The sequence below is a fragment of the Cupressus sempervirens genome, chromosome 9, assembly GCF_028749045.1.
Source record: "Cupressus sempervirens isolate cs-2001-9-10 chromosome 9, ASM2874904v1, whole genome shotgun sequence".
NCBI lineage: Eukaryota > Viridiplantae > Streptophyta > Pinopsida > Cupressales > Cupressaceae > Cupressus > Cupressus sempervirens.
The window spans coordinates 819,295,706-819,321,923 of NC_143126.1; the positions used below are offsets into that span (position 1 = coordinate 819,295,706).

Sequence of the window (26,218 nt, forward strand, 5' to 3'; positions counted from 1 at the left end):
CTCTTTTGAGATGGAGAGAAAGTCCTGACTTTAATTTCAAGGTGCAGTTCCCAATTCCTTTGACTGAATGATTGGAATTATCACCTATGGTAACTACGCCATTAATTTCTTCTGATATTGAGTCTAGTACTTCTTTGTATCTTGTAATGTGTCAAGATGATCCACTATCAATTACCCATGATGTGTTTAATACTTCATTTGATAGTGCAGAACACAATACACATTTCTCAGAATCATAGTTTTCTTCTTTCCTACTAACGTTTGTATAATTTACTTGTTGCTTTGTATTCTCATGGCAATTAGATCTATAGTGCCAAAAAAATTCACATTTGAAGCATTTTATTTTAGATAAATCTTTCTTAAGTTTGTCATTTCTTTTATTACCCTTTTTTTTGAAGTGTTTCTTCTTACCTTTATAGATACTTGTGTTGAGAACATGAAGTTCTTCATCTTCAGTTTTCAATTTTCCTCCTTTCTTAAGTTTCCTAGATTCTTCTTGAAGCAATCTCCTTTAAGTCTATTAAAGCCTAACAGATTGTCTCTGGCACTTACTCCTTGAGAGAATGTTTCCCATGAAACTGGTAACCCATCTATAGCTATAAGTGTTAGCTCTTTATCTTCAATTATGGTCCCTATACTTGCAAGTTCATCTCTTAGACTAGCCACCCTTAGGAAGTATGAATTCATAGATTCTCATTTCTTTATCTGTATATGATTTAGTTGCCTTTTTAGTGCAAGGGTTCTAGTTGCATTGTTAACCTCATATGCATTTAATAATGCACTCATCATATTAAATGTTATCTGATGTTTCATTAGCATAGGTACTATTTCATTTTTAACTCCATTTAATATGATTTGCATGGCTTTCCTATTTCCTTTAATCCAGATAGTTTTATGAGAATCAGCATTAGGTCGCTTGGATTCTTTATCAACAAACTGTATTACATCATTGTCTTCAAGAATCATCATAATTTTGAATTTCCAAGCAACGAAGTGTTCTTTTCCATCAAAACTATCTTCGGGTCTGATTGTGCTAGCCATTGAAGGTAGGAGGAGTTGCTAGATATTTTAAATCTGATTGTCAATTTGCAGAGCCTAAGTTCGACTACTACAGCTCTGATACCATGTAAAGTTTCTGCAAATTCTGAACAACCAGACTAATATAATGCCTTTCTCTACTTGCTCAAGATGATCTTGAATATATCAGACCTGTAAAAGAATTGTTATCTGGAGTATAATAATTATTCTGCAAAATGTTTTATACTTGCTAGAGATCGGATAGGGCAGTAATGCTAAAGAAGCAAACCATATAATTTTCGTGTGTCCTATATCCACATTATTACTTATTTATAAGGCAATCAAGAGGCATGTCCTTAGAAAGGATATGACTCTTACTAAGTCGGCCCTCTATAAACTCTCATTATCTTGCCAAGATCGGCGTTTAAAGGAGATTATGATTAGATAGTAAATGTACTAACTATACTATGCAAAATAGAACATAAAAAGTGCCCCATTAAAGACACCGATTAGGTCATATAAATAATGTATTTAAGAGACCGATCCTTTCTAAGGATCTCCATACTTTACTAGATCTAATGATCTGTAATTCAGATCAGTCATGATTATCAGAGTTATATGGAATTAACACTCCCTCTTAACTTGATAATCATACTGAGAGATAAAATATGTAGCACTATAAATTAAGATGAATAAGCATAGATTGATACTCTATATCTATCTGAATGTTCTAAGCACATGGTATCATTGCCTTGGATTTAAAAGGGTCGTCCTACCCCTTCCTTTACGAGATCAGCGTAAACTTTGTGTGTACTCATTCTACTCCCACCAATAAAGCCTTTAGACATCAGTTGGAACAGGACAAAATCATGATTGAGTGAGAAAAGGAATTAGCCAGCTTTTAATTTTTTCGGGGTTTTCCATTCAGCATGAAGACCTTCATCTTGGTCAGTTATGGTTGATCTCACTGTGATTTATGGTGTTGGACTTGAAATCTCTTATTGTTGATTATTTTTATTTTAGGTAGTCAATGTCAGATGAACCCACATCATGCATAGGAATAAACATGGATGTGCCAAAAGCACTAAACATTCACTGTTAGGATCAACGATTGAACAGGCTGCCCGCTTTACTTTCATAGTAAATTCCAGTTGTGGACTACCACTCTTGAATGGAATAAGAAGAAAAGACAGAAGCTTAGTACAGGGCCCTGACAATTCCAGCAGAAAAATTATCCTTGAGACACAACTAAATCAAACAAGTCCATAATTTGTGATACATTCCTATAGGGCATGTTTCACTGACCTCATCCATCAATATGATATGGTGTTCCAAATGCTCAAAACTGAAAGAAACATCCTCAAACTATCATGTTAAAAACCATCTAGTGCTGATAATAGCTGATAAAAGTAATTATTCATTAATAGTTGAAACCACCAAGCGATGCTACTTTCTGAATAATCACATACCTTGTAGATGCCAGTCCTTCCAGCCCAAACAATTTGATCCAAGAACAAAAAGGTTCCCAACAAAGCATTTTTTGACTGCAGATAGAAACACATTAAAATGTTTAGACTGCTCACAATTCACAGACTCCTGATTTTCTGCAGAAAAACTGCAAACCAAACCCAGCAAAAGATCATTGGCACATAATTGCATACCTTCCCGAGAAGTATAATAGGAAGAGGAGTTGATTTTGGAGATGGAGAAAGAAGAGCATGCAATTCATTGACATACTACAAGAATGGAATAGTGTTAATTCATCTTCTGAAAATCAAATCTTGATAACATATAGAGGAAAAACAAAAATGATTGGCATGATTAAAGATAACACAAATACTCTTAAAGGATGCACACTACATAAGCTATATGATTAAATTCTCTAAAATATAAATATGTCCTCAATGATATAGATGAAGAAAGCATATGTTCTACACATTAATGACTGAATCAAGTCACTCTCCATGCTTACAAAGTAGGTGACTTGGATCAACAGAATGCAATCTAAAAGCATTGCTAGTGGCAATAATATGGCACTTCTGCATGTACAAAATAATGCAGGGAAATTACATCTATATTTAATTGCAGAATCCTCCTTTAGTGTCAAATCCATTATCCAATGAGAAAAAGACACCCAAATACATCCATTTTTGTTAATGCCTAACAATATTGTATAAGACAAAGCAAGCATTTTTGTGAAATGCAATGATCACATAATGTAAGGGAAAGATGATAAATGGTTCAAAGGAAGGAGCACTCCTTCCTTGACCTTGATGCAAATGTTTTGAAATTCACCTTCAAAAGTCGAAAAACTTTCCTTGCCAGGCTTGTTGTTTTGTCAACATTTTGTGCAGGACCAGGCTCACCGTTGCTGATAAACTTAGAACCATATTGAATAGCCCTACAAATCTTGTCTCTTGCTTCAGCTTTGTTCAAATACAACACTAGCAATGCTAGTTCTGCTCTGGTTGTATCAAGAGTAGTCATGGTCGTTTTGTTTAAGACCTAAATCGCAGTTGCACACCAAAATGTGACCTAGAGAAGAAATGCACAACAATAACTTAATATAAGTTTGTTTAACAGTTAACTCCTAAAAGTCAATATTTAAATGCATATATACCTATTTAAAAGGATAAGTGACCTTGTATCGTATAAGGACAAGACATGGGTATATTTTTTCTCTAAAACAAAAGCATAGTTTGAGAATATAAAAAACATAGTTGAGAATATAGAAAACATATATTTATAGAGCTAACCTATAGGTCACGAACACGACAATGGATAAGACAACATGCTAACTACTCAAGTTACAAGAGAGGAAGGATAACAACGGGGAAAGGTAGAACTGTTTGGATCTTAGCATCTTAAATACTAAATAGAATAACTAATATAAAATTGCAAAAAATACAAAGATGGGAAAAAAGAACTACAAGAATCTCAACACAAACAGAATTGTCAATACTACTAGAAAATGCATGTCTACGTAGCATATTGAAAAAGGAGCATACATGAAATCTAAATTCTTATGTCTAGAGGCACAAGCCCACAACAATAATATCAACCAACAATAGATAATTGTATTAGCGAGCAAGTCAGCACAAAATCTTAAAAACAGACAGAAAATGAAATATAACACAATCAAATAAGTGATATCAAATAGTATCAATCCCATGGCCATCCAAACTCATCCAAGGCTCTCATCAAATTATTTCACTTCCAAGGTGTTCATCTAAAGCTGAAGTACAAGACATTGTGGTACGGAAATGCAAATCACATACCATCTATACTTTAGAGGTGGCAATTCTCTTAACATCCACCACCAAACATCAGCCATGGTTACAAAAGAGACAATATAATAAATATACCAAGTTCGGTATTTATGCAGTGCAATGCTGATGATAAATACAAGGCCAGAAAATAATAGAGTGCATTGATCCTATTTGTCCTTTATTAATATTACCTGAGAACAACAAATCAATGACATTTAAATTAAATAAAGAAGGTTCAGGGTATCAAAATTGTTAAAAAATTCACTATGCAATATATATGACTATTTCACTATTGTAATACACCAATCAACAGGAAAAAAGATGTTGCCTCCAATTAGCATTTTGTACAAAATGCCACCTCTGTTAACAAAAAAATCAATCCCCCTACACTGCTCATGTCAGCATATCGTTTGTCATAAATAAAGGATACTTTCTTTAAAGTCTACCATATGCAATATGGGGGGATAAATGTAGGAGCCAAACCAGAGGTCCCAAAGTGGTCAAGAAACTTTGCTAGCATTAGACTTGGAGAATCAGTTAAAAAGAACCGTCTAACTAGAGATATGCATACCAGTGCCTTAATCTTATCAATTTCTTTCTCGAAAAGGCATATTGATACTGAATCATATATTTGAGACAGGAAACTCACTGTTCCAACATCTCCCATCTCTAATCAAGTAATGGCTTTTGAGCTCTGTGAAACACAAACAAGTGGATATGGATACCTAGCACTTCGACATAAATCATAAAGCATTCATGACTAGTGACATTTGTAAATATAACTTGTGACTAGTGCTATCTGTAAATATGACTCGTGACTATTGTCATTTGTAAATATGAAACAATCTTGAAATCTCTGTCAGAAAGGATGCAGATCAAACATCTGGAGAACCATTCATTACAATAGATGATCTTAGAAATTTAAGTCTGCACCATCTGCATTAAAAATCACACTTGAAGTAACGAGCTCAAATCTATAACTTTCATTAAAAGAAAACAATGATTCTCACAATTGCATCAAGTAGTTGTTTGGATACTTTCGAAATGAAGCTTAGGACAGATTAATTTTGATGGGGACACAACCCAAGAACAGAATGGACACAACAGAAAAGGGAAATTATATTAACTGAAAAAATAAGCTAGTACAAATAGTACAGAGAAAATAAACTTCAGAACATGCACTAAGGGCTTACAATAGCATAAATCTAGAGAATATTACTCCTTTTAGCACCTCCTCTCAAACTCCACTCCGAACTGCCTTTTACAATGCCAGAAATCTCCTTAAATAGACCTCGGAGGGTTAAGGACTAGGAGTACATTCTAGAAAGTGCTAGTAGGCATCCACCAACGAAATAGAAGGTTCCGAAAGCTGCGTTAGAAGTCGGTGCAAATCTAGAAGAATCCAGAAATGGTAACCGAACTTCCGGGAGGCATAACTTTTGAACCGTAGCTCCGATTGACGAACCGGAAAGCTCTCGAAGCGCTCTATAGCCCTATGGACAAGCTTCGCTCGTCCCCCATTTTTTGACCCTTTTTGAGGTCATTTAATGCCCCAAACCTGACTTTGAAGCATTCTTAGGAGGTCTCCAAAACCCGAAAAACTGCAATAACTTTCAAACCGTGGGGCCTATTGACCTGATTCTTTTTCTGGAATGCTCTAAATCATGATTACATTCATCTGGCCAATTCACACCTTCTAGTTTACCGAAATGATGGCCCAAATACATGCTCCTATTTTTTTGGGATTTTCAAACGCACTGATAGTTGAACTATGAGAGTTGGAACCTTTATTTGAGCCAAATGGGTATCCAAAAATGTAAAGACATGAAACAGAAACTAAGTCTAAGTACATTTTTTTGGGTGACACAGGATTGCCCTTATACCTCTGGATGCTCCTGCATCAAATTTTCACCTACAAATGAAAAATAGTAAAGCATTCTCTTTGCATAGTAAAGGTTGCAAACAAAATTACTTAAAAGAAGGGCCATCGGTTAGCATAACCAAAGAAGTAGATAATGGGAAGCGTTAACTTGTCAGCTCTCAATATTTCCTAGGTGAATAACAAACAAAAGAAGACAGCTTCTACAAACAAAATAACAGTAATCAGAATAATTTTTTTATGTTCATGTCATACCATTTCATATGGCATGCTCGCCGAACTTTAAAGAAATGTTCAATGATGTGATATATGTCAGCCCTTCATTTGTTCAACCAAAAAAACATCAGCTATGCACCACCCTCCTTGATAGAGAATATTTCAAGGTAAGCATGTTGAAGGAAGATATGAGACAATCTTGGATAAAGTATGGATGTTCCATCATCTGGATAGGTGAACTGATATCAAAATCGGCCACTCATCAACATTATTCTCACAAGTTCAATTGGCTTTTATTTTCCTAGAGTTATTGATTGTTCAGGAAAGGCAAGGATGTAACCTTCCAATTTCTAATTTTGAAAGATAACATAAAAGAGTTTGAAGCCTCTAATTTTTTTACAACTAGTGACCAATTCAGTCTGTGTGTAAGTTGAATGTGATAGTTTGATTGCACCACAAAAGCTATGCAAGGTGAAATCACATGTCCACTAAAGATGGATCACCCTACAAAGTACAAAAGTCCATCCATTATAAGTGGCTACAATAATAACATGACAAATCTACATAAAGAGGAAATGCTCTACCAGCTCCTATGCAATTCCCTAAGTAAGCTTAAGTAAACTGTAATTAGGAGCTAAGTGACAAACAACCAAGGTAAAAGGGAGAAAATCACATGAACTAAAATTCTCCTCCAAAAGAGAAAAAAACAAACAAATCATGATGCATTAAGGACTCAGGAGTCCAGGAACCCTCAACGGCTGCATACATCATGTATATACAATCAACTATCCCCATATGTAATGTCCCCTTTCTAAAATAAGAATTAATAATGTATTGAAATACAAATAAATAAGTAAATAATAAAATATAATTATGATAACAATATAAAGAATTAATAATAATAAAATTAAATATAAAAATAATAAGAAAGACAAAAGTAAAAAATATATAATATAATATTAAGATAAATTATTAATATTATAATATATCATTAATATAATAATATTAATAAACTTGCCGGATTGACATGGCTTAAGCATTGATACATTATTTTTAATAATGATAACCATCGATCCTTGCAAGTTAAACTCCTTGCCTACTAAATTAGGGAAATCTGGTTCGTCTTGGATAAATGCCATCAGAACTCTACGTTATCTCTGGAGACAAAACAGATGTGTCCTTTTGGAAATGGTCGGATATGTAGATAAATTCCTTTTTCCTCCATGGACCAGATAAAATGCAAGAAAGAATAAGAAAAATATCACAGAGAGTCCCAGATATCTGAGGAGTAAGTATTTTATACACCAACTCATCAAAGACTTTAAAATTACATCGGGGTAAAGGTCCATGTATTCTAGATTGAGCTTTCAACTTCATCTCCTGTTATTCATAGACAGCAATCATCCAGTCATCAATCCATATAAACCCAGTAAGCAATCAGAATCAAACAATCAGCAATCAGAAATCATTCCTACATGGATTTTCAGTCCATATTGCTGTCAGGTCGTCTCTTTCCGCTAAAGACAAGATCATCAGGGGAAAAGATCATCAAACCCAAACAGGCACACTAACGAAGGAGGATTGATGGGTTGGGATCACATACTAACTTCAGCGGAAGAACAATTTGAGCATATCTTTTGCCAGAAGAAGTCCAGATCATCATCGTGGAAGTCAACTTACCTGTTTATCCCCTTGCGGCAATCAAGCAACTAAATTAGAGTGTGTCAGGAACACCACTAGGTTAGACCCAGTAATATTGCCCAGTCTTCTTGAGGATCTACTTGATGCACATTGCACATCCCTCATCTGATCTTGGACAGTAAGCACAGTATTTGACATTCTAGCTCAATTCAGATAAACTGTCATATACTGGACACTATTCTTAGATACTTGTAACTGTGATATGCCCAGCTTCATCAGGCAGTAAAGGTCAATCTTCCGTATCAGGCTTCAGATTTGTAGCAACACATCACAAATCAGAAGCCTTACAAGGTATCATTGGTTAGAGGCAATTCAAAATCAGTCATCACAGATCCCCATGCATGGTGAGTTGTCAAACCTGGACATTCTGAAATAAACCATTCTTCAAACAGAGCAAAGCTATATCCACTAACGCAGAGATACACCATGAGGAGACTCGGTAATATTTTATACTGTCCCACTATTAGAAACATTGGTGATGTTCCCTGAATTCTGAAATATACATTGTCTATCACTGTGTTTCTTTGTATTTACAGTGCATGATGCAATACAAGCTTTTCCGTATTTTGGGGACGTTACAAGTGGTGTCAGCGAAAGTTCCTGCCAGCCTGAGGGGAACAAGAAAAATATATACTAGATTCAATTCCTCCGACCAGCAGTAAACAGAGAGGAAGGTGAGTTAAAGGAGTTTTAGGATATAAGAGAGCAAAGATAGAAATTGATTTGGAGAGCCACAGAAGACAGAGATATCAATAGGAAGAACACAATATGAATTGAAGAATAAACAAATAACGGTCATTATTATAATCTGCAACCTTTGATCTGAGTATCTCTAAATGTATACACAGCATGGGAGAAAAAGTCTCCTCATATGATTTCTTACCTATCACTGGAAATTACAGTAATAGATCTTATCATTGCAGCCAAAAAATATCAAGGAAAAGAGAACCTGATAACTATAACGAATTGGGATAGTGGATCGAATAGAAAGGGAAGAGAAAAAGTATGGGCAGCAGTCATAAGAAATGATAAAGAACAACTGTATTGATCAACAATATTGGATAGCTAAGTCCTGCAGCGGACTGGACCATTCTACATCATACAAAGGCAAGGGATAAGACCTGTGGTGGAATGGACCATGCTACATCATGTAAAGGCAAGGAATAAGACCTGCAACGGAATGGGCATGAATTACATTGTACAAAGGCAAGGGATAAGTCTTGAGGTGGAATGGGCCACACTACATCATACAAAAGCAAGGGATAAATCTTGAGGTGGAATGGGCCATGCTACAACATACAAAGGCAAGGGTCCTGTAGTGGAATGGGCATGAACTACATCATACAAAGTCACTAGATAAGGCCTACAGTGGAATGAACTATGCTACACCATACCAAGGCACTAGATAAGGCCTGCAGTGGAATGGGCATGGGTTACATCACCCAAAGAAACTATTTCTGCAGAGTAGTCACGCCAAGAGATGTATCTTGTCCTGTGGATTGATTACTTTAAGAGATGGTTCTAGTCCCGGTTGGATTCCTACCTCTTGTGGACCAACTAAACTATGTATACATATATTTCTGTCTACTCTAAGCTCGCATGTGTATGTTTTTTGTCTGCATATATTCATGTGTCTACTCTGTCTATGCTTCGTGTCTTTATGCATTAATGTGTATACTCTGTGTATGCTTTGTGTCTTCATCCATCCAAGTGTATACTTTATTTCCATTTTGTTTGATTATTGTTTGACTTTATAGTTTACAATCTTAGAAGTCTAGAATATGAGAGTAAACTAGAATAATCAAAAGATGTGAATCAATCCGCAATCAATTTCACATCAAAGCTATTGGATTCAAAATTGTAGCATGAGACAAAGCACAAACATTAAAAAATTCATACAAAACTTGACATTGCTTGAGGACAAGCAATTTTGAAGAAGGGTGGACTGTAATGTCCCCTTTCCATAAAGAATTAATAATAATTAAATTAACTATAAAAATGATGGTAAATAAACAAGTAAAAATAATGTAATATAATATAATATAATGATATATTAATATAATAAAAAATCTTTGCATAATAATATTAATATACTTACTGAATTGATATGGCTGTTCTAATAATAATGACCATCAATCCTTACAAGTTAATCTCCTTGTCAACTAAATTAGGGACATCTGGTTTGTCTTAGATAAATGTCGTCAGTATGGAGAGACATGATATCTGGAGACAAAACAGATGTGTCTACTAGGGATGGCAGGATATATAGATGCATTCCCTTCTCTACCATGGACCAGAAAGACTGGAGAAAGAACAAGAAAAATATCAAAGAAAGTTGCAGATATTTGAGGCATCGACCACCCTTAATAAGTACTTTGTACACCAACTCAGCAAAGACTTAAAAATTACATCAAAGGAGAAAACATGTATTCTGTATTAAGGTTTCAATGAGATCATATGTTATTCATAAATGGAAATCATCCAATCATCAATCCATGCCAAGCATCATTCCTACATAGATTTTCCGTTCAAGCATCATTCCTACATAGATTTTCAGTTCATACTGTTGTCAGATCATCTCTTTCCTCTAAAGACAAGATCATCAGAGGAAAAGATCATCAAACCCAAACAGGCAAGCTAATGAAGGAGGATTAATGGGTTGCGATCACATACAAGCTTTAGTGGAAGAACAATTCGAGAATATCTCGTGCCAGAAGAATTCCAGATCATCATTGTGGAAGTCAACATGCCTGATTATCCGTTATGGCGATCAAGAAACTAAATTCGAGTGTGTCAGGAACACCACTAAGTTACACCCAGTAATATTGCCCAGTCTTATTCAGGGTCTACTTGCTACACATCGCACATCACTGATCTGATCTTGCATGGCAAGCACAGTATTTGACATTCTAGCTCGATTCAGATAAACGCTCATGTACTGGATGTTATTCTTTGATACTTGTAACTCTGATATACCAATCTTCATCAGGCAGTAAAGGTCAATCTCCCTTATCAAATTTCAGACTTGTAGCAACACATCACATCGGAAGACTTGCAAGGTATCATTGGTTAGAGGCAACTCAATTCAGTCATTGCAGATCCCCATACCTGGCGAGTTGTCATACCTGGACATTTTGAAATAAAGTTTAAACCATTCTTCAGACAGGGCTATATCCATCTTTGTGATTCCCTATGCAGAGATACATCGTAAGAAGACCCAGTGATATTTTATATTGTCCTGCTGTTATGAACATTGGTGATGTTCTCTAAATTCTGAAATATACATTGTCTGTCACTGTGTTTCTTTGTATTTATTGTGCCTAATGCATTGCAAAAAATTTCCATATTTTGGGGACATTACACCATAGGAAGGAAAGGAGAAAAAATAACACCCCATAATGAAAAATGTTCTACAAAAATGGTGTCTGCTTAAAGGCAAAACATAGTCCGATGACCACAAACAACATTTCTACCCTAGGAAGAAGATAAACCAAGTACAAGTGCAGGAATGGTTCCCATTTTGGAGTGGAATCAAGAAGTGGAACCCGAATAAAGGATGATGATGACATCTCTGAAATTTGCTTGTATGTTGTCATCTCCTTGGATGATGAAGATGCTACAAACCAATCAGGAACATACCCAATCATAGTAGAAGGTAACAAACAAGGAACCAATGGAAACGGATTTTGAAAAAGCTCCAAAGACAAAGATGAAGTGATGACATTGGTGCCACAACTATCATAAAAAAGGAGAGATGCCTCTGAAAACTAAATGGGAGTGTAAAAGCTTGAAGAAGCCATTACATAATGATGCAGCAAGAATCTGAGGGTATTCCAACTGGAGGTAATCTGGATCCCTGCAAATAACCACACAGCGGAAACACAACAACAATGCAACATCTTATCCCAATTCTCAAGACTTTATTCAGAAAATAACTGTTTACATGCAATATGCCCGGCTGTAAGGCCTTTTGGGCTAGGGCCAAATACAATAGCAATTACAAAACAAACAGTTCTGCAAGATCCCTCAAGATCCAACTCAATCCTAATCCCAACTAGTCCATATCCACACTCTAGTAGAAAACCCCAATGAAATCTCAACTTGTGCTCACAAGCCCACTAAGCATTCTTCTGGTTTACCAAGCCTCGGTTACTAGCCCTTCTCAAAATTTGCTCCTACACTTCATCCTCTTCTCCAAGCTGGATGACTCCACAATATGACTTAAGACTCCACAAAACACCCCTACTTATACCCAACTAAGGCACAAGTTGGCCTAGCCCATTACAAATTAAAAAGAACCCTTACATTAAATGTCCATGCAAGCCACAAGTCGGCTGCAACACAAATTAAATACTTATACAAAAATTAGATGCCAAAAGTCAGCTCATAGACAACTTGGGCACCACAGAGACCAAGACTAAACCGAGTGTTAGAAACCACCACCGAGCATCAGCATTCCACCAAGCATAACCAAACTCCATCATTGACCGAGCCAACTCAGGCAACACCACTATCGAGTCACAGTGCAAACCGAGCCACATATATGTCGAGTGCCACCTTCACGGACCAAGTCCCTTCACTAACCCAACAACTTGGGCAACACTACTGTCGAGCTCCCAGTGTAAACCGAGCTTACGATATCTGTCGAGTGCCCCAAGCATTGATGAACGCCTTCATTAACTGAGTCACTCGATTAACACAGCAACCTTGAACAACTCAATATCAATCGAGTACCACCTCTTTATTGATCGAGCTTACGGTATCTGTCGAGTGCCCCAAGCATCAATGAATGCCTTCATTAACTGAGTCACTCGATTAACACAACAACCTTGAACAACTTGACCGAGTACCACCTCTTTACTGACCAAGTCCTCCAACTCCAAAGCCAGAATACCCCAACATGCAAAATTTAAAGCCAAACAAGGATGCTTCTACATTAGACTACCCAGGTTCGAAAAGATGTTCTTAATAGCTGGAAGAACATCTTTTGGGATTCAGCACATAAATCCCAAATTGGTTCTTCACATACAAATCCTCAAAGTCCTCAACTTGTACACTCTTTCCCTTGATCTTCTGCTTTTTCACATCCATCCTCGGTGTTCCACGGGTCTGCCTTCCACATTCATCACTATCCCTCTCAAAATCCTTCAGCTCAACTCGGTTGCCAATACTCAAGTTCCTCCTACCGAGTTCTTCATTCTACAAAGGGATCAGGGAATGTTTCCTGCCACCTTTCACAATTGTAATCACATTCTTGACACAATCATGCACAGCCCTACAATCATACTACCAAGGTATACCAAGCAACAAATGACAATTGTTCATGTCCACAATATCACACAACACTTGATCCTTATACTACTCAATCTGGAAATCAAAAAGGCATTGCTCCCTCACTTCCAAAGCATGCTCACCCTACAACTAGCCAATCCTATAAGGACGTCTTACTCTCTTCAAACCAAGTTTCTGAACCATCTCTTCGGCAACAAGGTTATTTGTACTACCACCATCCACAATCACCTTGCAGACTTTACCACCAGACTTCCAACAAGTCTTGAACAAATTAGTCCTCTGACAAGATTCCAGTTTCCTCTGACCAATCAATACTCACCAAACTAGCAAACTCTCTCCTTGCTCCTGTTCACTAGTAGGGTTTTCAGCCTCATTCACAATAGCAGTTCTTCTATCACCAGCCTTAGGACATTCATAAAATCTATGTCCTTCTTCTCCACATTTGTAGCAAATACCTTTAAACTCACCTCTACCTGTCCTTCTCTTCTGATCAACAGGTTTTGGTTCATCTTTAGCACTCGATTTAGCTTTTATCGAGCTATCCTGCTTCTCCTTCCCTCTAGAATTGCCTTAATTTTTCAACTTATCTTCTGCCTTTAAGGCAAACTGATCAACATCCTCAACCGAATCAATCTTCAACATGTCAACCTCATCTTGGATATTGAATCTCAAACCATTAATGTACCGAGCTACCTTCTCCTTTGACAATTCTCTATGCCCAGACCAAATAGTCAACTTGTAGAAGTCCTCGGTATAATCTTTCACAAACATATCTTTCTGTTTCAAATTCCGCAACCTCTTGAACAACTCAAGTTCATAATCAATAGCAATGAACTTAGCCTTCAACTTCCATCTAGTGATCTTCATTTCACCTTCCTCCTCTCTGTCTCTTTGCAGTTCCTTCCACCAAAGAGAAAAATGTCCTTTTAGCTTAGTTTGTGCCAACCTTACTTTGAGTGGATCCTATATATCCTCAAGCTAAAAGTAGTCTTCCAATTCACCAATCCAATCAATCAGGTCTTTAGGATTCAAAGTACCCAAGAAATTAGAAACCTCCATCTTATGCTTCAACTTTAGCTGAGATCTAGGCCTAGCAAACTAACCAGCCCTATTTCCCATAGGTCTCTCCACATAATTGGTTATGTCCTCACCACTTGATCTAGCAACTTCAAAGTCTTCAGCAACCTCCTCATAACCATCTTTAGTACTCACATGTCAAGGTACGCCACCTATAGCACTTATGATCTCAGCAATCATGTCACTCTTGATCAACACCATCTCAGATCTGAATTCCGTTTTAATCTTCTCTTAGATCCTTTCTTGCACAGCATGACTAAGATCATAAATCGCCCTAGGGTCCAGTCTTCTTGGAGGCATCTTCCAAGATCCTTTGCAAACCCAAGGCAATAAATCCACAAATCCAGAAGATCAATCAACTCCACAAGATCAACCTTCAATTCCAACCTTCACCCAACTCCTAGTGCAAACTGCCTCAACTTCAATGCTCGGTCTACACACTCAGGAACAACTGAGCTCTGATTCCACCTGATGTAGCAAGATTTCGCGGGTACCTCAACTGGAGGTAATCTGGATCCCTACAAATAAACACACAGAAACACAACAACAATGCAAGATCTGATCTCAATTCTCAAGATTTTATTCAAAAAATAACTATTTACATGCAATATGCCCGGTTGTAAGGCCTTTCGGGTTAGGGCCAAATACAATAGCAATTACAAAACAAATAGTTTTGCAAGATCCCTCAAGATCCAACTCAATCCTAATTCCAAATCCACACTTTGGTAGAAAACCCCAAGGAAATCTCAACTTGTGCCTGCAAGACAACCAAGCAATCTCCTGGTTTACCAAGCCTCAACTACTAGCCCTTCTCAAAATTTGCTCCTACACTTCATATTCTTCTCCAAGCTGGATGACTATTCAATATGACTTAAGACTACACAAAACACCCCTACTTATACCCAACTAAGCCACAAGTTGGCCTAGCCCATTACAAATTAAAATAAACCCTTATATTAAATGCCCATGCAAGCCACAAGTTGGCTGCAACACAAATTAAATACCTATACACAAATTAAATGCCAAAAATTAAATGCCAAAAGTCGGTTCACAGACAACTCGGGCACCACATAGACCAAGACCAAACCAAGTGTCAAAAACCACCACCGAGCATAAGCATTCCACCAAGTATAACCGAGCTCCATCATTGATCGATCCAACTCAGGCAACACTACTACCGAGTCCTAGTGCAAATCGAGCCACAATATAAGCCAAGTGCCACCTTCACAGACCGAGTCCCTTCGCTGATCGAGCAACTCAGTCAACACTACTGTCAAGCTCTCAGTGTAAACCAAGCTTACAGTATATGTCGAGTGCCCCAAGCATTGTTGAATGCCTTCATTAACCAACTCACCCGATTAACACAGCAACCATGAACAACTTAGTATCGACCGAGTACCACCTCCTTACTAACCAAGTCCTCCAACTCCAAAGCTAGAATACCCCACGATGCACGATTTCCAGCCAACTAAGGATGTTCCTACACCATAAGCATGATAAAATTGAACTGTGAGATGCAACAAACCAAATGAAGGAGACTCATGAATTTCAATCTCTAAAGACAATGTAGAAGAAACTTCAACTATGATGAAATTGTCATCAAAGAGAAGAGAAAACCCCTCAAATGTGTCTCCCAAATCTGAAATGTGAGACTCCACAAACAATGAACCAATGTCTGTCAAATAGGGATTTTGTTTAGGAAGACAAATAGTTATCTCTTGCAATAACTTAGTGGAATCACTAACAAAAGATGAATGTGTGATCTCAACTCGAGAAGTATGAGTTACAAGTGGAGTCTCTAGATCATCATATTTCTCAGGCGTTTTGTCATATTCAATCTCCTCTAAGGTATCATCCACAAAAGAAATATTGTCAACATCATCAAGCGGAAGGAGGCAGTCTAAAGCAATATCATCTAGGAATGGTGGAACATGTGGATCTCCAAAATGCTCCCAAATATTGGTCCAAATTGTACACGGGCATTGAATGCCTCTAAACTTAGGGTAGATGCCATGAAAGAGACACGAACTGATGTTGAAACCAATCAAACCTATGATATAATCACTCTTATTTCCCCAATTTGGACGATTTTGACTATCAAGAGGGTTAGAACCTTTCGAGCACAATGGTAGGGCCCAATTTGACCCAGAGTGCTCCAAAATTGGAGATCGCGCCTGCAACTAATATACAACCTCCACCTTCAAACAGTTGTAGATATGGCCTCTAGGGTTGGGTTTGAGGGTAACAAAAAGCGATTTTGACCAAAAACAACCTTCTAAATCCAACGGATTAACGGTGAACTCAAATCTAACCCAATAAGCTCCAATTTTGCTCCACAACCCAAAGCCACAAAAACAAAAACCCTACAATACACCAAAATACTTTCCAATAGCAAACCAACGGCACTCTATGGGCTTTGATGCCATCTAAGCTTTGGCTATGGAGATAGCCGCCAAGATCTAGAGGCAATAGAAAGCACACTAGCAAGAGAGAATGAACATGACAAGATAAATTGTATTCCTATCAATAATGCCATACAAGGAATCAATTGCTATAGAATATTACATAGGAGATCCCTTAGTTATATAGCAAAGGTGAGTACAAAGGAGTGAATGATACGATGACAAGTGTCATTATTACATGATAACCAACAAGAAAAGATACTACAATAAGACCAAAAAAATGTGGATCACCCACGTAAGGTAGAGTCACATGTTCACTAAAGATGGATCACTCTCCAAAGTAGAAAAATCCATCCATCATAACTGTATATGATAATAAGATGAAAAGTCCACACAAAGTAAAAAAAGCTCCAACTACTCCTATGCAATTTCCTAAGTAAAATTAAAGTGTAATTAGGACCTAGGTGACACATAACCAAGGTAAAATGCCTTAACTATATCAATAATGCAAATATGTCAGTTCCTTCATGAGCCTATAGTGCAAGTGATTAGATATGCTAAGACTAACTCTCCTAGCCTTGGAGAGATTTATGAGGGCCAAGCAAGCAAGAAATTCATAGCACAGACCTTCTTTGGCATTATAAGAAGAGTATCTTAGGCCAATTGCTACACAATGGTAGAACACTATAAGTACCTTACTTCATATGTAAGTCATTGCTCTCAATCCCAAATAGTATGCAGCAAGGCTTGAGAGAGTGCATCCATGTCATAATGAAGAGTTAAAGAAGGCTTCATTAAGGCCCTTGAGAAAATGTATATTGAAGAAGGATGTGCTTTACTTCCCACATAGTGCTCGCATTTGTCAATCTCCGTGGTCCAACCTTTAGCAAATTGGAGGTGAGATCAGATAGAGCTACACTAGCTCAAACCAACTCTATTAGATGGTAGACACAGCATGGCAAGGACACACTATGGAAACCATTGCTCTCAATCCCAAATTGTATGCAGCAAGGCTTGAGAGAGTGCATCCATGTTATAATGAAGAGTTGAAGAAGGCTTCATTAAGGCTCTTGAGAAAATGTTTATTGAAGAAGGATGTGCTTTACTTCCCACATTGTGCTCACATTTGTCAATCTCCATGGTCCAACCTTGAGCAAATTGGAGGTGAGATTGGATACAGCTACACTAGCTTAGACCAACTCTATTAGATGGTAGACACAGCATGGCAAGGATACATTGAATTTGAGTTCAGTTATCATTTGCCTTCTTTCACAAGTTGCCAAGTCCTCTACTATGAAAAAGGAATTGGTCCATAAATAGTTTCATTTGTTAAGAGGAACAACCTTACTTCTAGACAATCATAAAAGTTGGTGGTTGTACACAGTGTTTTACAACTACAAGATCAACGGAAACCTACGTACTGTCAAACTCAAGCCTTATGTTGGGATGTTGATCCCAAAGATGCTATACATATCGATGAAGAGGAGACACAACTAAGTGATTGGTTAGGGTTACAAGGCAACCCATTATTCAAGCAACCTCTCAAACTCAAACTCTAATTTTGATTCAAACCACTCATTGCACTTATTGATTAGGGACAAACATATATTTTCTATGTTTTTGTCATTTATAGTTGAAACATAGAGCCTTTCGGCATTTTGTTATAATTTTTATATGATATGTATGCACATTTGAATTTTCTTGATTTGTTTGTCAATTCTTATGTGAAATCTCAATTCAAGTTTAATGGTATGTATTAAGCTTCTACAATGTCTATGATGAATGCTTTATTAATTTTGTGATATCAATAATTGAAATTCTCTGTATCTCAAAAAAAAAAATCCCTATTATTTAATGGTCATCCCTTCTTGTCATCCCCTGAAAGATGGCCAAAGGTACCCACACCTAAAACCCATCTAATCCCTTGTCATCCTTGTCCCCAAAAATTTGGGGAAGCATATATTATACTTCATTGTTATAAAGCCAATTTCCAATATTTGGCATCCCCTTTGGATTGAGATCAAACCTTCAACATGTGATGTGTTCATCTCTTTTCAGGACATTTTTCACATGTGCTCAATATTATTCTTGAACACATCCCAATGCATGTTCTTGTCAATAATGATCATCTCAGTCAAATGGTTGATGGAAAAACCAATCAACTAGTTTGCTAACTCCTTATAACAATGTTGTATGGAATAAAAATCAAGTCTGCCTATCCTTGGTCATTTATTTCTAGAAAATTTATTAGTTTTTAGTAGGAGATTCTTTAATTTTGTATTACATTTACAATTATCATAAAGTTGCCTTCTATCCAAATGTCGTAATGTGTTCATGTTGGACTAACCAACAACATTCCCCTTCGGGATTTGTGACATGGTTTAACAGCTTCCTATGTTCTATAAGTCTAGTGGTGATATTCGACATTGACAGGTCGATCTTTTGATGTAACGACAACCCTAGCTTATAACAAGTGGCATCAAAGCTTGGTCAGAGATTCAAATTTCCTCAGGTAATGTTTAGGGGGGGATTGTTGGACTAATCCAAGGTTCCCCTTTAGAATCTGTGACATGGCTTAACCGCCTCCTATGTTCTATGTCTAGTGGTTGTATAAGGCATTGACAAGCCAATCTTTTAATGTAAGGCCAAAATCAGATGCAAGATATTTAAAGGACTAATCAGATATTGAGATATCAATACAATCAATTTTGGTATTGCATCAAATACTCATTGTATAGATTAACTATCATTATTGAGCAGTGAGCTCCCATTATAATTCAACTCGTAACAGGGTTGAGACCTCTAATAAGGTCTAGTCCTCTCACAAGGACTAATGTACTAAATGTATGTAATAACTCCTAATATGATCAAAACTCCTAACAAAGAACTTTCAGGTTGTGGGTACCATCCTTGCCAAGGTTTTCCCTTAGCCAGGGTTTTCTCGAAAACAAATCATGGTGTTATGAGTTTCTCATTGTTATGTACTTTACTTTTCAAATTGTTATTTGTGGATGCATATGGTTAAATTTCAAAATATATAGTTAGTGTAGAAATGTTGCAATATTGATTCAACCCCCCTAGTATTGCCTATTTCTAACAATTATTATCAAAGCTTGGTCACAGGTTTGAATCTCCTCAGCTAACACTGAGGGGAGGATTGTTTGATGAAGGTACGCTCTGATACCACTTGATGAAGGGCCACACCACCCTTACCAACTCATAACAAAGAATGCAACAATATGGAGGCAAGAGAGATAAAATGCTTCCCAAGAAATTTTATTATACTTGAAAACCCTTACAACACCCACAAGATGATATCATAGGTATGACTTCTTCAAAAAGAAGTTTACAAATTCTTCAACGTAAGAGAAATCCCAAATAAGAGTCTTCACACCAAGAGCTTCACTAAGAACTTCTACTTGAAGAGCTACACCTTTAGAGCTTTCCCACCTTGAAGTCTTCACACCTTCAAGCTTGATTAGAAATGCTCATATGCATTGCTTAAATAGGCACTTACCAATTTATCCACAACCTTCTAGAATTCTACCTACACAATATCCACAACCTTCTACAATATCCACAACTTTCTAGAATTCCACTTAAATACAACTAAGCACCACCACGTGGCCCAATTAGAAAATTACATTTCCTTTATGGATCACAACAAATATTAAATGCATGATTTAAGGAACTTTCCAAAAGCTTCTAAGATTCACCTACACACCTCAATTAATAGAATGACAACTATTTTTCTTATTTTTCTATTTGTGCCACCTATGCACCTTGAAAATAGAAATTTCTCTTTTCTCCCCTTTTTCCATTTTCTATTTTTTTAATTATTTCTCCTCTAATTTTCGTTACTTTCTCTCTCCTCCAAATTTTTTTTTTTGTTTTTTTTTTTTTTTAATTTTACATTCAACATGCCACCCCCTTTATTTTGGAAGCAAGATGCTCCTGCATCATTGTTGGACTAACTGCCAACGTTCCCCTTCAGGATTCATGACATGGTTTAACTGTCTCCTATGTTCTATAAGTCTAGTGGTTGTATCGGGCATTGACAAGTCGATATTTTGATGTAACGACAACCCTAGCTTGTTTACATTCACAAAACCTTTAGCCTAGCAAATGTCTCTACAATTTGATTACATAATATGCATCAAGTAGCAAATTTTTTAAAAGCATTGCCATTAAGTTTCTATATTCATTTTGGGTAATGCATCCCACCACAAAGGCCCAAGGTTACCTCACAAAGCTCTATCGAATTTCATGTTGAGCAAACTACATAAGAGGGAAGGCATTTGATTCTTGTGTTATCAACCTTCTTTGCAATTAATTTTGCATTCCCTTGTGGGGGAGATTTAATTAATTTATGTTTTCTCACACATTTTTCATCACATTTTGTTGAAGAATTGGTTTTATTCTTGACATGGCAGCTTCACTCATAGATTTTTTAATTTTCTTTAAGGTTTTCCCCATTAAAAGAGCATATTTTGAGAAGGTTCTTCAAATCCTCTCCTTCAAAATGGATCATACCATTAAAATACTTTTTATCTATATGCTCTTAAAACACCATTTATTCCTGATCCTCAACCAACTTTTGAATCATTCGCTCGTGTTGTTTGGAAGGCACCTAACCAACTTAATTCTCCACAAATTCAATTCTAGAGTTAGTTAGCAAAGGTACAATTTAAAAAGAGATGATTTGTTGTTTCTTTTGTTTTGCTAAAAATGAGGCACCACAAAGGGCACTTTATGCCAATGGTTTTTAGTATATCTCTTATCAAAATATCCTTATTAATTGCATGAATGCCCTTGCTCTCAACAAGAAAAAACTTCTTGTAGATATATTGATCAATCAAGGTCTATGTCAAGCTACGAGAAAAATTCTACATTTAACTCTTAGTAAATAGTTACTCAATTTTGGCAACAATACATTTGGTTCAATCGTCCTTTTCACTGATGAAGAGTTCCCTTGTCTTGTGTTCCTCTTTTCGCTCATTCCTTTGGATATTTGAAAGTTGTGGCTGACCCATGTTTTTCCACCATTATTCTCCCCAAGCTTGATTACCATATTTTTAAATGTAATTGCATGATTTTTATTCCCAAGCCTTGGTGAGAATCTCCTTGCTACCTACAAGCTCTTGGTTTTTTGCTAAAGGATGATATCCACTCCATGAATTATCACAAAATTTAAAAAAATTCCCAAGTGAAATGATTTGTTATTAGCAATTTGCATTGTAGCATGAGATTTTGTATGTGCAAAACCCTAGAGTGGGTTGGTTATTGTGAGGATTCATATAGAATTTTTTGTAAAATTTGGCTTCATTTAGGAGGGTGGGCTGTCATAGAAACTCTATATTAAAGTTTCCCTAGGAGCAACGTTTTCATTATCAATAGTTTACAAATCCTTACCCCAAAATGTCCATCCAACCAATGGATTTCCTTTTGTCATCAAATCCTTGTCACTAAAAAGAAAATTACACTTTTCAAACATTTGTTAGTGTCCTGTAAAGCGTATGCATGACATCATGTATATTAGGATGGCCAAAATGATCGCCTTAATTGTTTTGTGGTGCTTCTCGCGAGGGTAAGGCATTTTCCTTTCCATTATTTTTCTTTAGGATTCCAATGTATATTCCTACCCAGAAGTTAGTATGGTACCATCAACAAATTAATCACCTCCATCCCCCCAATAGACCCACTACTGACTTATCTTCCCAACAGCTCAGCCCAAATGACAAAAAGGGAGAGAAAGGATCTTCCTGTAAGATGTCCCTTGTAGATTCAACGAAGCAAATTGAGCTACCACTGACCAAGACAAAATATTTAAGGCTCAAGCTTCGTTCCTACCAATTTTGTTGAAACCAAACTTGTTAGAAATTAGTAACATGAATCTTCAACAAGCTCAATTGTATGCTTTACTTAGACTCAATTTTTAATCTAGAAGAGACTATGGAGCATATGGTTTCATGGGCCATGACTATTCCATCAAAATGATCAATCTCTCCAAGGTGAAATGATTATGTTCCTCCACTATCATCATAGGACGTGATAACTTAAGCTTGTCTGTGATTAATTTGAAGATGATTTTGCTCGTGGTATTGCAAAATAGATAGGATTAAAGCCTCCAATCACTACCATGTTTAATTTTTTGGGTAATGTAATTTTGGTTGAATCCAATTCCAATGTAATCTTTCTAGATTTTATTGAATCCTCTACAACCTTCCATATGCCTTACTCAACAATAATCTGACACTTGTGGAAGAAAGTTGTCGGGAAACCATCGAGGCCCAAATACCTACCCAATAGGACTTGAGGAAAACCAATTCACCTACTCCTCTATCATGGGGCCATCAAAATGTTGTATTGTCATCTAATATTAGATGAGGTATGTGTTAAAGTAACTAAGATCGTTTCTTCAAATGTATAATCATGGCCATTGTGATTGATGATCTCCAAATGCAGATTTGGATCTCATATATATGAGAGAAAGAGACATGTCTCTTCAAGAGACATGAAGAGACATGTCTCTATAGTTGATCACCATTTAGTTAATAAATATGTATAACTCACCTTTGAACATATATATAATATTAATATATTAACCATACATGTAATATAATATTATATCATTATATTATTATATAATAATATATAATGCATAATATATATTATATATTATATTACATATAGAATATATATATTATATATATAGGATACTTATCTTAAGGATAATTTATCATCAATGAGGGAGCTCTGATAAAATTAATCCAGCAAAGGCTACAACAAAGTCATGTCCCGTAGAGACGTGTGGTGGTGAAACAATTACATTCAAGAACTTCATAAAACAATAGTCTCTTATGATCATAAGAGCCCAATTAGTTAAGTAATTTATGAATACATAGGTGTCTATACACACACACACACACACACTTATCAATAATATGAGACATAAAACAATGTTCATATAAACCATGAATACAAATACTCAATGTAATGAGTCTATCACTTTGACTAACGCTATACTTCAACACTCCCTCTTAGCAAGGGAGAAGTGACAAAAAACATTTTATGAGATATTAGTATCAAGGATATCTATACACAACATATTCTCTGATTTAACACTCTGAAATAGTGACTTGTCAAATAACTACAATCACAATGTTATAAACACTATCATAACATATATTATGATCTCTAATTATCCGAAACAATATCTAGAGTAATCATAATGCATTCATTATCAATGATCTCTATTTGTCCAAAACAATATCTAGAAACTTCATGATAACCGGCTTATCATTTGTAAGATCGTCATCTTACAAAGATTACCTTCTATCTATTCGTTATCATGGTGTCTGACAAAATTTGGCCCAAAGAACCATGATAACAGGTCTACCATTTATAAGATCGTCATCTTATAATGGTTACCTTTTGTTTATATATGTCAATGAAAGATCGTCACCTTTCATTACATATCATATGTGAAATAGTAACCACCATTAACCTAGTCATAGGGTGGTACAAAGGGTTTTCAACTCATATTTCTCTCTCATAGAGGAAAGCGCATTATAAAGAATTTCTCTTAGAACTTCTCCTCATAGAGAAGATATCATCCACAAAGGATCGCATCTCAAAATTTCTCCCTCAAAACATCAATCTGGGGAAGTCAGGTCCTCTTGTTACTTGCTCAGAAACTCTCTTTACCCAAGGACGCCTGTCGAACTCATCACTCCCTCATAATATAAGTAGTAGGCACATCGCAGTCACCCACATGTATTTCTAGACTCCCTCTAAGTATAAATTTTCTAAGCTCCTACATTGCCTTTGAAGAAGTGTCATACTCACTCTTAATGTAGAAGAATCTCATAATCTCAATCATCATACTCCCTCTTAATGTAGACAAATCTCATAATCTCAATCATCAAAGATGAGAGTCTTATTTTATCCATCTTGATCATCAGGGTCTTTGGAGTTACTATCATTAGGTTGAGTCTGCCCAATATCTGGTAGCATGTGTAAAGTACCAACTTTCTTTTCCTCTAAGAACATTCTCAGACATAAAGGAAAAGATAACGGCAAATAACCCTTATAGTGTATAGAATTACAAATAAGAGAGAGACTACAAATTACATAAATGCAAAAGATAAGAATACTTATCTGCACATGAGGATTCAGAAATTGTCTTCTTAGATTATTTGAGAATAGAACATCTCCCTTTAATGAAGGTTCAAGTGGGAATGTAATATTGACTATTATTCCCCCCACAATATAGCATTCCCACTCATTCTTATATTGTTTTGTATCAAATATGATAACTTCTTTCTAAGTTCCAACTTCCTCTTTTAATCCATTGAAAATCCAAACATTCATTTAGCTTAATAATAGAAGAAAATATGTCCTTCCATTTTCTTAAACTCATACATGATTCTTAATCTCCCTCTTTTTCTTGCAAGTACATACTTAGAGAAAAGATCAAGGTAGATAACTCTTGGTTGTATAAATAAGAATGTCAACATGAATGTTAGCAATTTAACTCATGTCCATTACTAACATGATTATAATCTCTTTATTTTGATAATAGAATTAAGATAACACAATACTTAATTTCTATATATATGACTTTCCCTTAGATAACATGTTCTCCTATAAATTCAATTATATTTAAATTTAATTTCATTTATATTTCAATAACAATATTAGTACATCACATTAATACTAATAACTTATATTATTTAATGTATTTATACATAATAAAACATAATATAAATTATAAAATATCATTAAGATATTCTCTTTATGGATTCTAATTTATATAAAGAATAGACAATTTTAATACTCAATGATAATAATTACATATCTCATATACATTAAATCATAAAACAAAATGCCTAATACTATTCTAGACATTTTCTTGAATTTTAGACAATTCATTCTACTATTCAATATTTAAACATACTTATACTATGATTCATAACATCAAGTAAATAACATTCCTTGGAAAAAAAAATATATTATTCTCATGAATTTTCATATAAATAATAATAATATATCTCATACTCTTACCTCCACTTACCTTCGTGGTGGGGCCCCTTTTAATGCCTTGGCGAAGTGCTCAGACCCGTTGATAATAATAAGGAATGCACTATTTACATGTTTCTCAAACTTTATTTTCCGCAGTGATGATGTTTGAGTCCTTTAATTTCTATCTTTATTCAAACTATATTCATCAAATATCATTGTTTCTCTATGCTATTGTGAATCTATTTTGAATTACTATTTATCATCTGCCTCAAATGGATATCCATGTGTCTTGTCTTAATATCCTCCTTTAGTGTTAGGAAATCTTGCTTATGAGTGTATCT

General features: G+C 35.8%; 1 protein-coding gene across 2 annotated transcripts in view; it reads right to left on the reverse strand.

Annotated features, from left to right (window-relative positions):
- Window positions 1–26,218, reverse strand: part of LOC149541206 (peroxisomal membrane protein 11-5-like) — an 82,310-nt gene that overhangs the window by 44,510 nt on the left and 11,582 nt on the right. The window contains exons 2-4 of one of the 2 annotated variants that reach the window (XM_089802214.1): window positions 3,313–3,522; window positions 2,679–2,753; window positions 2,487–2,561 (exon numbers count right to left, since the gene is read on the reverse strand). In XM_089802214.1, coding sequence (XP_089658340.1) covers window positions 2,487–2,561; window positions 2,679–2,753; window positions 3,313–3,504 — 342 coding nt within the window. In that variant the 5' untranslated portion in view covers window positions 3,505–3,522. Of the gene's footprint in view, window positions 1–2,486; window positions 2,562–2,678; window positions 2,754–3,312; window positions 3,553–26,218 lie in introns of both variants that reach the window. The other variant, XM_089802215.1, reaches the window with a different exon arrangement.